The 15,305-nt window shown below is 38.6% G+C and overlaps 1 protein-coding gene across 1 annotated transcript; it reads right to left on the bottom strand.

Moving 5' to 3' along the window:
• Positions 1-5,511: 5,511 nt before the first annotated feature.
• On the bottom strand, positions 5,512-8,215 carry LOC307058060 (centrin-4-like; the record flags this gene model as incomplete). Its single annotated transcript, XM_079711410.1, is given in 7 exon segments — positions 5,512-5,601; positions 5,803-5,940; positions 6,551-6,633; positions 6,636-6,678; positions 7,074-7,158; positions 7,160-7,215; positions 8,153-8,215. Coding segments are annotated over 7 exon segments (558 nt in total).
• Between the last annotated feature and the right edge of the window lie 7,090 nt (positions 8,216-15,305).

Genomic DNA, 15,305 nt, shown 5'->3' with positions numbered 1-15,305 from the left:
GATCCCATATGCCGCGGAGCGGCTGGGCCCGTGAGCCATGGCCGCTGAGCCTGCGCATCCGGAGCCTGTGCTCCGCAACGGGAGAGGCCACAACAGTGAGAGGCCCGCGTACCGCAAAAAAAAAAAAAAAAAAAAAAAAAAAAAAGAATTGTTTAGATTTTGCTACATATTCTTGTATCCTTGGCTTGCTGCTGACTCCTAGGCCTGATGGTGATCCATCCAATATGTATTTTCATCCATTTTAAGGTGTTTGTCTGTCTGCTTTTGTAGTTGCCAAGATTCTATCAGCACCAACCTTGAAATCACCCCACTTTTAGTGCTGCCTGAAGCCCAGTAGTTAGTTACTTTCACTGCCAGCACCTGCTTGTTAGCAAGTAAAATATCAGTCAGAACTCTAGGACATCTATACCAACCAATGGCTCTAAGAAAAGGGTCATTTGAGTGACAGTTTCAGGTTGCAGGAACTGCAAAATGGAACTTTATAATAGAGTTCTTAGGGGTCCTCTCATTGGTGGGCTGAATTCCTCATGATATCCAAGTGCTATGATCTGAATGTGTATGTCCCCCCCCCCCAAATCCATATGTTGAACTCTTAACCCCCAAAGGTGATGGTATTAGTAGGTGGAGCCTTCGGGAAGTGATCAGATCATGAGGGTACAGCCCTCGTTAATGGGATTAGTGTTCTTATAAAAGAGAGCCCACAGAGCTCCCTAGCCCCTTCCAATGAGGATACAATGAAAAGCCTGCAATCCACAAGAAAGCCCTTACTTGACCATGCTGTCACCCTGATCTCAGACTTCCAGACTTCAGAACTGTGAGAGGTAAATTTCTATTGTTTATTCTGTGGTATGTTGTTATAGCTGCTCAAACAGACTAAGACACCAAGCTACAAATATTAGGTAGAAAACTTGCTGAATTTCAGATATGTGGCTGAAAGTGAGTAGTCAGAGAACAGTAGCACCCTAATGAATGGTATTGCTGTTTAACTATATTCTCATGTGATAAGTCTAATTAATCTCCTCTATATTTAGTATGTATAGTCGTAATTGTTACTTGGTTACTTGTATATCTAGCAACCCAATTGGTAAGAAGTCAACACATAAGTTTCAAGATGGGGGACTGTATTAGTTATCCCTTGTTGTGTAACTAATTACTCCCAAGACTTAGTAGCTTAAAATAACCTTTATTATCTTAGTTTCTGAAGTTCAGGAATCAAGATGTGGCTTCACTGAGTCCTCCTCTGCTTCAGGGTCTCTCATTGGTTGTAATCAAGGTGCCAGCAGGGGCTGCAGCCCACCTCAAAGATGAACTAGAAAAGGATCCATTTTCAATCTCCTTCAAATGGTTGCTGGCAGGATTTGGTTCCTTGTTGACAGACTGAAAGCTTTGGTCCCTCACTTGCTGTTGGCCAGAGGCTGCCCTCAGCTCCTTGCCATGTGGTTCTCTTCATAGGGCAGATCAAAACACAGTAGCTTGCTTCACCAGAGCAAGCAAACAAAAAGGCAAGAGAGTGCCAGTAGAGGGAAGTAAACGTCTTTTAAGACCCAATATTGTAAGAGACCTCCCATCATTTTTGCCATATTCTATTCATTAGTAGCCAATCATTGGATCTACTCCACACTTAACAAAGGGATTACACAAGGGCAAGGATACCAGGAAACTGGGATCACTGAGAGCCACTTCAGAAAATGCCTACCACGTGAACTACCAGTCAACTTAGAGACAATAAGATCCACATCTAATTCATTGTATCCTTCACACCCCCCCTACCTAGCAGACAATCTAAAAACTTTGATGTTGATTAGTGATTGAAATGATTTTTCTTTTAGTAAGCATTATTCTAATTTTGACCACCTTTATGCCTTTGTGACAGCTTCTTAAGTTGTCCACATACTGCTGGATTTGATCTTGCTCACAGGAGAGGAAGGAAAATGTAGAAAACTAGGTAAGTTTGAATTTGTTCTGGGATAAAAGTAAGTGAATTCTAAGATCTTTGGCTAAAATGATTCAAGCCTTTTAAGTCTTATCATCTTACATTATCTGCCTTTATTTGACTGTGAAACCATAAAATAGTCATAATTTTCAATTTTTTCTTTTTTTACAAAATTTATAAATCTCAGAAAGTATTTTTTAAATAAATTTATTTATTTTATTTATTTATTTTTGGCTGCATTGGGTCTTTGTTGCTCTGCGCGGGCTTTCTCTAGTTGTGGTGAGCAGGGGCTACTCTTCATTGTGGTGCACAGGCTTCTCCTTGTGGTGGCTTCTCTTGTTGCAAAGCACAGGCTCTAGGGGTGCAGGCTTCAGTAGTTGTGGCACACAGGCTCAGTAGTTGTGGTGCACGGGCTTAGTTGCTCCGCGGCATGTGGGATCTTCCCAGACCAGGGCTCGAACCCATGTCCCCTGCATTGGCAGGCAGATTCTTAACCACTGTGCCACCAGGGAAGCCCTCAAAAAGTATTTTTAATAGGGAAACATTTTGAGATGTAAATACCCCAACAAATTTCACCTCATCTTAAGGAGTTAATTTCGGCCACAGCAGTCATAGAAGCCTGAATATGTTCCAAAATAGCTCAAGAGTTCTGGCCTGGTCCTGGATTTTCCTCTTCTAGCAATATTCCCAGGGCCATTTTTAGAGTTTGAGGCATTTTAGTTGGGTTCAGTCAAATATAAAGCAAACTCAAACAGATCTAATGCTTATAAAACTCTCCCTTACTCCAGCATTGGATTAAATCCAGATCATCTCATCTAAAAAGTAAAGATGATTATTTTTCAATTGGAAAATTCAATGGCATGATAAATAATCACCTTGTCCCCCACTTTTTAACTCTCAGAATTAGACTACAGTCTCGTAGGACAAATACAGTTATTGTGAGAATAAATACTGATAAAAGACACATCATTGCCATCTCACTGTTACAATAGTTTGAACACCTATAGAAATAATCTCATGAAGTAAACTTTTTAAAATTTAAAAACTGATCCATAATTAAAATCAAAAGACAAACAACAAACAGGAAAATACATGCAACACATATGACAAGATTAATTTCCTTTGTATATAAAGAGCTCCTAGAAATCAATAAATTTTTTAAAATCCACCAGAAAAATAGGCAAAGGACACAGATAGACAATACACAGAAAGGAAAAAAATAGATCCTAAATATGAAAATATACTCAATGCCTCTCATAATAGAATTGAACATTTAAACCACAATGACATATGACTTGCAACTTGTTACATTGGCAGAAATCAAAAAGTTTGGTAATACTTTATCAAAAAATGGGCATTTTCATATACTATTAAGAATGTAACTTGGCAAACATATTTTTAGAAGACAATATCTATCAAAATAAAAAATGTTTAAATTAAAATGCATATAGCTTTTGACTCAACTATCTCACTTGTAAGAATTAATTCTACAGATATACTTACATCTATACAGAGACATATGTATAAGGATATTAAAGATTAGAAATAAAGAAAATGTCCACCAATAGAAGACTATTAAATAAAATATAATCTTTACAATGGGATATTATATAGCCATTAGAATGAGTCATTTGATTTGCATTGCTCTGGAACTATCACTAAAATATATTAAGTGAAAAAATTAATATATAAAAATTAATAATGTATATAGTATGCTATCATTTGTGGTAAAAAAATCTATTCTTTATTCATGTGCATAGGTATATGCACCCTCTGCAATGATCCATAAGAAACTGGTAAAAATAATTATCTCTGAGGAGACCTGGGGCTGAATGGTAAGGAGACTTATTTAGAACTCTTTGAACTTGTTCATGTGTATTTTTAAGTGTATTACCCACTTAAAAATATAAATCTTTTAACAACTTAAAGGCCATAATTTTCACATATGAAGCATGTTTAGTAGGTATATTGTTCTTTAGTCTAGAGGAAATGCTACATAATTAGGAATTAAAAATACTGTGAAGCACTTAAGAACATTCATTAGCATATGCCAACCTAGCTTAAATCAAATAAAAACCTCTCTTGTGTTGACAAAACAAAAAACTTTAGTCTTCATTTCAGTTGAGCTAAAAATAAATTAGGTGGGGCAATTAAAGTAACATTTTCTACCAGCCTTTCTTGCTCCAAAGACCATTACCATGTACTTGATTTTAGGAAGAGTTTTGTCCAGCAAGTGGCATCTGTTACCTATTATCAGGAGCAGAAGCCTGAAGCACTTCTGCCCACTCACTGCATCTTGGTATCGGAGTTGCTAAGGAAAACACAATGCAGTTAAGTACTGGCTGGAACGGTGCTTTACTAGAATAGAGAAGAGACAGAGAAAGATCAGCTTCAGTAGTGAGTGTCAGTTTCCTATAGCCAGCAGGTCCCTCCCAGAAGCCAACACTGGGCAATTGGCCAACACACACCCTTCTTGTGCAACAGAAGAACCCCGTCCTCTCCCCAAAGGGGACAGATAGGCACTGGGGTTGGCCAGGTGCCATATGACACATGTACTTAAGCAGAACAAAGTAGTACACATTGAGTCTGAAATAGGGAAAGATAATTACAGACAAGGTGACAAGTCCAGCGTAAGGTATAAGGATTCCATCTCTTGGTAAGGAAGTGTTCCAGGCCCAAGGCCCATTCTTGTGCGGCCCAGCGGGGGTCAAAAGACTCCCCATAGTTTGGCTCTTTCATAAAAAACAAATTAAATTAGATTACAAGAGGGTCATAGAATTATTTGAGTTAGAAAATACACACAATTATCCTGAGAGTTTTTATCCACAGGGAAGCAACATAATGAGGAGTAAGGTTGTAAGATTTAGAATCCATATTTTATCAGCTATGGGCAAATTAGAAATTTTAAAATTTAAATTCTCTGAACTTTAGTTTTCTCATATGTAGTAAGATGGAGCTAATACTACTGCTTCTAAATAGTAACTGAGATAATATATGTAAAACCCCTAGCACCTGTCCTAGGACACAGGTATTAAATAAATGCTAACTTATTGGGTCAAACGTATGGGGAAATCTGGATGATATAAGTGCTGCTTTGAATTTCTTTATAAGAAGAAAATTAGCAAATAATGAAGTTGCCAGATAGTTTTATTTAAGGCTTTACGTATCTGAATAATTGGTTATAAAGCAAATGGTCATCATTTTTAGAGTTGTACAAAAGGAAAGTAACAGGGAAAGTAATGGCTTGCTTGTCAAATTCATTTGATGTGGGGCTGATTTCCTTAAATTAAAAAAAAAAATCTAAGTCTTTGGACCCTGGGGCTCTAAAACTAGCACTTGGAATTAATACTGTTCTCAGATTCATGGTTCAAGGAAGTTACTACATTTCCTTTTGTTTCTTGATGCTACAGATTTAACAACATATTGGTAGAAACATGTAACTTCTCACATGGACTAGATATCAAAAGACCAGTTTGTGTACATAAACTAAACACTGAAAATGAATACATACAGATATTATGGAACTTATAACAAATACAAACTTGTTAACAACTTTCCAGAAGGAACAAAAAACAGTATTAATAAAGAGTGGTCTTTTGCATCATTCTCAAAAATTCTTCCTCATTTATTTCTCCATCCCCATCATGATCAGCTTCGTCAAGCACTTCCTGTAAAATGAAATGTAAATAGGATATGTGAAATCTATTAAAAAGGAATAATGATATAAATGAACATTCAAATACATACTCAAAACCAAATTTTATTTTAAATGTATTTATTAATACAACTAAAGAATATAAATTATAATAAATTATAATTGTATATAAGTTATATGTGAAATTATAATTATACAAATAAGTAAAATTTACCTGAAGTTCATCATCTGTCAAATTTTCCCCTAGTTCCTTAGCAACCCTCTTGATATTGTTTAGTGATATACTTCCTGTATTATCATCATCAAATAATTTGAAAGCCTTCAATATTTCTTCTTTTTCATTTTTTTCACTCTTAAAAACAGAAACAACTAAATGTCATTAGTCTTTCATTTATTTATTTGATCAGTCTGGATGTATAGGTCTTTGAGGTCTAGAACAGCAGCAGGTAGCTGAACTCTATTTACTGCTCTGACTTTTAACAATTATTCCAATGCATTCACATCTGCCCTCAAGGTACTGAAACTCAGGGTTTATTTAAGTGGAAGAGCCACAGGGTGACAAAGAGAATCTATCTTGTATTAACCTCAGTAACTGAGATCCATTTCAGAAATGTAAAAGCTCCAAGAGAACAGGGAGGTTGTCTCATTCAATGCTCGCTAGGATAGTGCCTGACAAAAACAGGCACTCAATAAATTGTTTGCTGATTTCAAGGCTTAAAAATGCTGGCCCCGTTCTCTCTATGCAGCAATATATCCTTATTATTTCCTAACAAAAAACCTCTTCTCCACACTGGACAGTCTTCATTACTACCCTGAAAACATCTTTAATCTTGTTATTCCTATCTATCTAAATCCTACCCATCTTTAAAGACCTAGTTCCAATTCTTCCTCTGACTGCTTCAGCCAAAAATTGTAGAAGGCTACTGCTTGTATTTCATTGAAAAACAAAATCACTACTATACCATTTTTACACTTATTATGGCCAAAAAATCTTCAAAACGAATGGTGCCAATTCCTTCTTTGTCAATTTCAGCTATCTTTTTAAAATTTCTTCTTTCTTTGGTTCAAATCCTAAGGCCCACATTGCAAGCTGAAATAGAAAGCAAATAAATTATAATAGGCCACAATCTCATTCCTAGCTCTTAAACTACCTATTAATTACTAGGTTCTCTCTTTTTCACTATGGACTAGGCTTAAACATAGGAAGTCAGGTCAGCAGGCTTAGGTTCCAATCCTACCGTGCCATAGGATGTCACTGTCGCACGATGGGCTTTGGCCTACTCATTCATAAAACAAGAATAAAATGCTTAACAAGATACTGTTTTGTTAATGCAGGCCAGGCATGTACACTGCAGGGGTAGGTGTCTGCACTGAAGAGATTTTATATCAAGCTTTCAGAAGGCTACTGTTAAAGAAAGATTTAAAGATTGCAACAAACCAATGATAGTTTTTCAAATGTTTTGGAATTGTAAGTAATTTCAGAACCTTCAATTCTTTCACATCTCTGGTTTCAGACCCATCAACATTGAATAAATCAAAGCCCTCTTTAATTTCTTGCTTTTGGGTTTCATTCAATTTCTGCTGATCTTTTCTTCCATTGGCCTGAACTTGTGTGGCAGTTGGATGCCTGTAATAAATACACATGTGGGTAAAAGATAAACTGTGTAACTGGAAAAAGTGCCAGAAGCAGAAGAGTTAGTGATGAACTAATTAAATATAATAAACATATTCAAGTATCCTATTCCCTACCATATAATGAACTTCAAGAATTTCCCCCTTTCCCTTTGCTAACATTTGTGATTTTAGTTATATCTTGCTGGAAAGCCTGGTTCTTTTTACACCTTAGGTTTTTCCTTCAAATTAATGACTTTTGATACAGAAAAGAGGCAAAGAAGACATGCTAGAATAGCAGATGTTATGTCAGAAAACAATTGGCCTTACTTGGTATATCTTTTTTTAATTTTATTTTATTTTTGGTTGCATTGGATCTTTGTTGCTGCGTGCAGGCTTTCTCTAGTTGTAGTGAGCGGGGGCTACTCTTCGTTGTGGTGCGTGGGCTTCTCATTGCAGTGGCTTCTCTTGCTGTGGAGCACGGGCTCTAGGCATGGGGGCTTCAGTAGTTGTGGCACGTGGGCTCAGTAGTTGTGGCTCGTGGGCTCTAGAGCGCAGGCTCAGTAGTTGTGGCACACAGGCTTAGTTGCTCCGCGGCATGTGCGGTCTTCCCTGAGCAGGGCTCGAACGTGTGTCCCCTGCATTGGCAGGCAGATTCTTAACCACTGCGCCACCAGGGAAGTCCCTTATTTGGTATATCTGAACAGCAGTGTTTAAGGCATATTTACTTTCATCTCTGCCTGTATGTCTCATAATAAAATTTATTTTGTGAGACATGGTTGAATGGAACATCATTTCCTTTCCCACCTTCTCACATACTTTTCTATGTTGCAGAGACTGAGAAATGAAAAAATATATTTTCCAGGTGAAAGATTACTCCAGGGACCTGGAGAAGAATAAATGTTGGACCAATTATCAGTATCTGGGGAAGATGGAGGTCATCTTCCTGCTACTTGCCATTTTCTGCTGGCAAGCAAAGTCCCAGAGTTACTCCTGAGATTCTTCTGCAGCCTCATTTCAGTATCTTGTCTCCAGCTCTGGGTTAAGAAGCAGTGGTGGCAGAGACTCCACGTCCCGTGTATCTAGACGCCAGCTTCACATATCTTAAGACTGGTTGTGGCAGCATCAGATTCTTGATCCCTAGACTGCAGATACACTTGTCTTCAACAGTTCCAGTGGCAGAGTTCGTAGCTCCCCCAGCCATTTTTTTCAGAGTTCTGGATGTCTTTCCTAGAGGCCCAGGCCCTCCAACGGTTTTAAAGCATCTTATTCTCTGTATTCAATTCATTTCTGGCTAGAGAGCGGTTTCTGTCTCCAACACCGTTGGTAGTAGCGGTTACTGGGGTTGAGGAAGGGAAAAAATGAACTGGAGAACTGCTCTTCTGTCTCTAGAGTTACGGACAGTGCGCTTCTATTCGGCGACGAAGGGAGGGGTTACTAATGACAGTCGAGGATCATGAAAGGAGGCGAATAATACATTTCATAAACTAAATTCCTTCCTTGTTCCGGGGAGAAACTTCAGCCACAGCCCAGCCCCGGTAAGTGGTTGCAGCTTCGCACTCACCATGTCCCCGACCGGCGCCCTCAACTGGGACCTGCGGGCTTCACCGCCCTCAGCACAGCCCGACTGTAGTCTTCACAGCCTGCTAGCCGTTGCTAAGGCCGCTCTCGCCGACCTCTCTGCGGCCCCGCCCATACAGGCTTGCCCCCCACTGATTGACAGTCATGCCACCCAATGGGCAGGAAAGAAGGCCCTTGAGGCCATCCCCCTCTCTCTATTCTCTACCAATAGCGTAACGCTATGCCTTTCCCAGGCTACCTTTAAGCAGAACTTTCCGTTGGGTTTCTTAGCAACCAGGACTACCCGTTAGCCCAGCTGGGCCCGCGGCGCACTTGCGCAAAACGCGAACCAGAAGGGAAGGTTCTTCCCCCGGGCGTTTTGGCGTCCCAGTGCCAGGCAGAACTTCGGGGAACTGGAGCCTCCCGTAGGGATGGAGAAAAGAGCGAGGTTCGTAGCGAGGTGCTTCTACCAACTGCTAAGTCTTTGACGGAGATGTGGGGAGATACTGTTTGCTTTTCTAACCTCTTGGGGCTGGGGGAAGGGATGAGACTCTAGAGCCTGGTGGGTCGGTGAATTGGTCCAGATTCGGTTACCGGCCGGATTACCAGAGGCGGAGGGGACTGCCCTTACCTTGCGCCGCTAGGCATCCCTCAGCCTCGACAGTGCCTGGGGCTTGGCCTTTAGCGACTTCCCTCCTCCTTGGTTAACAGCGATTCTGGCCTGGTAGGCAGCATTTCTTTTTTTTTTTTTTTTTTTTTTTTTTTTTTTTTTTTTTTTTTTTTGCGGTACGCGGGCCTCTCACTGTGGTGGCCTCTCCCGTTGCGGAGCACAGGCTCCGGACGCGCAGGCTCAGCGGCCATGGCTCACGGGCCCAGCCGCTCCGCGGCATGTGGGATCTTCCCGGACCGGGGCACGAACCCGTGTCCCCTGCATCGGCAGGCGGATTCTCAACCACTGCGCCACCAGGGAAGCCCTAGGCAGCATTTCTTTACAGGAGGGGTGTGGTGTGGGCACGGGGGCAGTGCGGGTCTTAGGATGCACATGAAGACTCCCTGCATAGGAAAGAGTTTTTACCAGTGTTGTAGCGTTTATTTGCTGGATTGGACTTTGGACCCACCCATAATCACCATCAGACTTCCACGTCCCCGACATTCTCACCCACAGCCGTTCAATTGGTTGAATCCCAAGATTTGGCCTGTTTTCCAAATATATCCAGCATAGATCCGCACTGAGTCCGACACAGGTAGCCTGAAAATCCACTTGACTCAGTAACTGTCGAGATTCAGATGCCCATATAACTGCTGTAAATCAAAGCAAATTCTTGGCCAAAGGGCCAGACTTGCTGGTTCTAACCAGTTCTGAATCTAGTCCGGCACCAGCTAAAGGGTGAGGGGGAAGGACTGAGGTGGTAGGAATGAAGAGGTGATAGTCTCTTAAAACTTCTAACGCTTAATCGCTTACACATCAGGGCCCTTTTTTATGCCTCCTGCAGTGCCTTCTCTAGAGTAAGTACTTTATTTTCTAAAAATCATACTGGATTCTCCAACAGTGGATTCAGGAAGAACATTAAGTTTTACCTAGGTTTTTCCCTTTATCCCACTTATCTCCTTGAAGGTAAGGAAAGAAAAATGTGCAAAGTACATTCTTGAAGTAGTCTCCCAAGTCACTTTTCCTACTTTAGTTATATGAAACATGGCACATTTTCCAAAACCATCATCCTTTCTTGCTCACATTATATACCAGGCAGACACCCAAGCACTGTAATAATTGATTTTAAAAGAAAAACCCAAAACAAAACCTCATTAGGATTCTGGAAAATAGGTAAAGTTATTCTAATATTAAAAGTTATTTTTCTGTGTAAAGTTACCCCAGTGGAAATTAAAATGATGCAAATTCAAGATAGTTCATGAATTAAGTAAAATATTCAGTCACTTAATTATAGTATATTGATTCTTCAGGCCATTAATCTCACTGAGAAAGTTACTCTTGATTAGTTTCAAGGACATATACTTCTTCTTTACTACTAATATTAAAGGGATTTCTGAGACCAGAAATGAATAATGACCAAATATGTAGAAACAATTCTAATTTTTAGGCTCTCCTGGATCAAGTTTGATCTTATGGCAACTAAAAGGCTGCGTGGTGTGTTCACCTGCTTTTACATCATTCTGTGATTTAGGCTTTTATATTTGGGACATTAACTTCTAGTGAAAATGATTTTTCAATTATAGGCTCAGATTGAAGTTTCTAGGTCTTAGGTAGGAAGTACTCAGTCTTGAAAAATAGCTGTTACTAATCTAATTTTACTATAGAACATTAATAATATTAATCTGGAAAAATGTTAAACCTATTATCACTCTTAAATCTACTAAATTTATTTAATGCTTTCTACATATCATGTACTATGCCATGTATTGGGTGGGTTTGAAAGGAACTGAGTGTAGAGTATAAAGATGAATGAAAGCAAGGAACCCACAGAGTAGTGGGGGAGATAGGCACAGACATAAATACAGTATTTTTAATTCAGGGTGCTAAGTGCTTTAGCAGATGTGTGTAGACAGTACTTTGGCAGCCCAGGAAGGAGGTGCTACTTCTCCTTGAGGCATTGGAGGAGGCTGTATCAAAAATGTGGCATTTGCCTTGGGTCATGAAAGATATATAGCATTTGCCAAGGTGAAGAAAGCATAGGATATTCAAATTAGAGTATAGTATGTGCAGAAATGAACGTAAATGCATGTTGTAGTGTGAATAGATCATTGGGCTTATAAGGAAAGGTGGAAGATGAGCCTTATAAATTAGATTGAAGTCAGATTATGGGACACCTTTACCTAGATAAAGACTTTATTTTCTAAGATGAATAGTTGTTTTAGGCAGTGGAGTGATCCGATTAGGTTTGTGCTTTTCAAAGATAATTCTGACAACCATATGAAGGAGGAACCATTTTGGAAGCAATTAAAGGGCCTCAACCAAGGCAGTGCCAAATAGCAAGCATGTCGACTCCAGAGGTGGTAGAACCTTAAATTTATGGTGGAGGAATACTGACAATGGCATCTGTTTAGTCTTATTTCAGTTCTGTACTTAAATGTAAGCTAATAAATGTGGTGAAAACCACATTGTCAAATATTTATTGAGTACTTGCAATGTGTCAGACAATGTTATCAACATATGGGATATGTCAGTGACTAAAACTGCCCTCCTGGGAATTACATTCCAACAGAGGGACATAGTCAATAAATAGTAAATAAATAAGTAGAGTATGTACTATTTTATAAGGTGATAATGTTGTGGGAAAAGAGAAATTAGAGCGAATAAAGGGAATCCAGAATGTAAAGGGAAAAGAGGAGTTTGCAGTGTTAAATAGGATGCTCAGGATAGGCCTCGTTGAAAGGGGGAGATTTGCATAATTATATAAAGCTGCGAGACAATAGATTTCTTGGGGAAGAGCATCCCAGAAAGAGGGAAGAAGTAGAACAGAAACACAGGTAGGACGCATGCCTTGCATGTTCCAGGAACAGAAAGGAGGCCAGAGCAGAGTGGTCAAGGGATAGAGTAGTAGAAGAGTTAGAGAGGTAACAGGGAGGAGTGCAGGTTATTAGGGCATCGTAAGGACATTGACTTTCACTCGAGTCAAATGGGAAGGCTTTGCAGATATTTGAGCCAAGGAGTGAAAACATTTCAGTTAATTTTTTAAAGGGACTCCTGTGGCAGACAAAGGAGTAAAAGCTTTACTTTCTAAGTTGGAGGTTTTTAAGCAGTGGAGTGATATGATTAGACTGTATTGGGAATGGACTGGAGATAGGCAAACTCTTGGTTTTGTAGCTAATCATACTTGTCAGAAAATATTAATTTTTTTAAAATGCAACTCCTGAAACACATTGCATATCTTAGTGTTTGAAGCCAAGTACCTTAGACAAGACTAGACGTGATCTTAGGAAAAGAAGGCTATTTCTGATGTCCAAAATCTCAGTCAAGTAGTCTGACTCTGCTCTTCTATGACACACTTAAAAAGTTAAAGGAACATTAAGGTGGCAAATAAAGTTGTTAGGGATCCCAGTAATGAAACGGAGAGCTGTTTGTGGAAAACACTGGTGCTGACGTATAGCAGACAAGAATCAGATCATGTCAGTTCAGTGCCAAGAAAAGTTGCCAGAGGTATTTTTCATCTTTGAAATGATCTATTTCACCATTCTCTTTACGGTCTTTACCTTTTTATACTCAGTCTCTTCTAAGAGGGATTCTTGTTTGAGTTTTTATTTTATGTTAATTATAGTGAATTGTAATCTCTTCAAAATAATCATTTAGGAACTCTTCTAAACTTGGGAATGCTAAGACTGTTTTTTAAAAAAATTCACTGCTGAAACTTGGAATAGATTTTTCAAATGTTGAGACAGATCTCTTGAATATTAATTTTGCTACTCAGCTATATATGACTTTCTGCTTGTAGATTAGTTTTGTTTAATTTCATACCTTCTCTGGGAAACGTTTTTCACATAAATTAAATACAGACTAAGTTTGAAATAACCCATGACTTATTCCTTTAGCTCTAAATTCTCTATGACTTTTCCATTCATACAGTGACATGCTGTGATTTAAACATAGTATAGAAAGGAAACCATAAACAGAGACTCTAACACCTTAAAAAAATTGGGCATATCCATGTTAAGTGTATAAACAAGGCTTGGAAAAAGGCCGAAAGGCTTGAAAGTGGGAATTGCAGTGGAAGATTCCACAAAAGAGAGTGTGAATTACTATCATGCTAGGTAGAGGGGCAGCCAGAAAGCGGTATTGTAATAATAAAATGGGACTTTGGCATTAGACAAATGTGGGTTTTAGTTCCATCCTTTTACTTACTAGCCATGAGATTTTATATGTTACTTAATTATTCTTCATTTGATACATAATTAAAATAGGTTAATTATAGTATATTTATATATATGTGTGTGTGTTAATTATGGTACAATAATAAGTTAATCATATTATTGTTGTGAGAGCTACATTGCATAATGCATGTAAACTGCTTCATACGTAGTAAGCTCCCAAAATGTGTTAGGAATGAAAAACAAAAGCAAAAGGCCAGTCTTGTCTTTTTAAATTTATCTTTTCAACAAATTATTCTGGAACACCTGGATATCCAAGAAGGAAAAAACAACCCCTACTCCACACCATTTACAAAAATCAGCTTAAGATGAATTATAAACATAAATGTTAAAGCTAAAACAAAAAGAACAAAGTCGGAGGACTCACACTTCCTGACTTGAAAATTTACTACAAAGCTAGAGTAAAGCAGTGTGGTCCTGGCTTAAGGATGCTCATATAGACCAATGAAATAGAATTGAGAGTCCAAAAGTAAACCCATACATGTGTTGCCAATTGATTTTTGACAGAGGTGTGCCAAGACCAATCAATGGGGAAAAGAATAGTCTCTTCAATGAATGGTGCTGGGACGATTTGATATCCAAACATAAAAGAATCAAGTTGGAACCCTACCTCATACCATATACATAAATCAACTCAAAATGTATCAGTTAACTTAATATAAGATATGAAATGATGAAACTCTTTGAAGAAAAAATTGGGTTAAATCTTTTTAACTTTGGATTTGGCAATGTGTTCTTAGATATGACACCAAAATAGACAAATTAGACTTCATTAAAATTAAAAACTTTTATGCATCAAAGTACATTATCAAAAAAGTGAAAAATACTACCCACAAAATCAGAGAAAATATCTGCAAATCATATTTTGATAAGGTGCTGGTATCTAGAATATATAAAGAACTCTTACAATTCAACAACCAGAAGACAACCCAATTTTTAAATGGGCAAGAGATTTGAATAGATATTTCTCCAAAGAAGGTGTACAAATGGTCAAAAAGCACATGAAAAGATGTTCAACATCTTTTGAAAAACAACCACAATGAAATATCATTCACATCCACTAGGATAACTATTATTATAAAACAAAAATGATGCAAAAAAACAGAAGTGTTGGTGCGCGTACTGGGTTGCATAGTGTTCCCCCTCCAAAATTCATGTCCACCCAGAATCTCAGAATGTGATTTTATTTGGAAATAACTTCTTTGTCGATATAATTAGTTAAGATGAGATCATACCAGATTAGGGCATGCCCTGAATCCAATGACTGGTATCTTTTTAAGAGGCCATGTGAAAGGGAAGCAGAGATTGGAGTTATGCTGCCAAAGCCAAGGACCTCTGGGAACAACCAGAGGCTGGAAGAAGCAGGAAGGATTCTTCCCTAGACCCTTCAGAAGGAGCATGGCCCTGCAGATACCTTGATTTCAGACTTCTAGGCTCCAGAACCATGAGATAATAAATATGTATTGCTGTAAATCACCCCATTCGTGGTAATTTGGTAAAGCAGCCCTAGGAAACTAATACAGCAAGGGTGTGGAGAAATTTAAGTGCTTGTACACTGCTGGTAGGAAAGTAAAATAGTTCAGCTGCTACAGAAAAGTTTGGCAGTTCCACAGAAACTTAAACACAGAATTATCAAATGACCACTCCTACGTATGTACCCCCAAAGAA

Source organism: Hyperoodon ampullatus (assembly GCF_949752795.1).
Source record: "Hyperoodon ampullatus genome assembly, chromosome: 1".
Classification (NCBI taxonomy): Eukaryota; Metazoa; Chordata; class Mammalia; order Artiodactyla; family Ziphiidae; genus Hyperoodon; species Hyperoodon ampullatus.
Note: the sequence above shows the minus strand (reverse complement) of the source record. Positions and strands in the feature narration are given on the sequence as shown.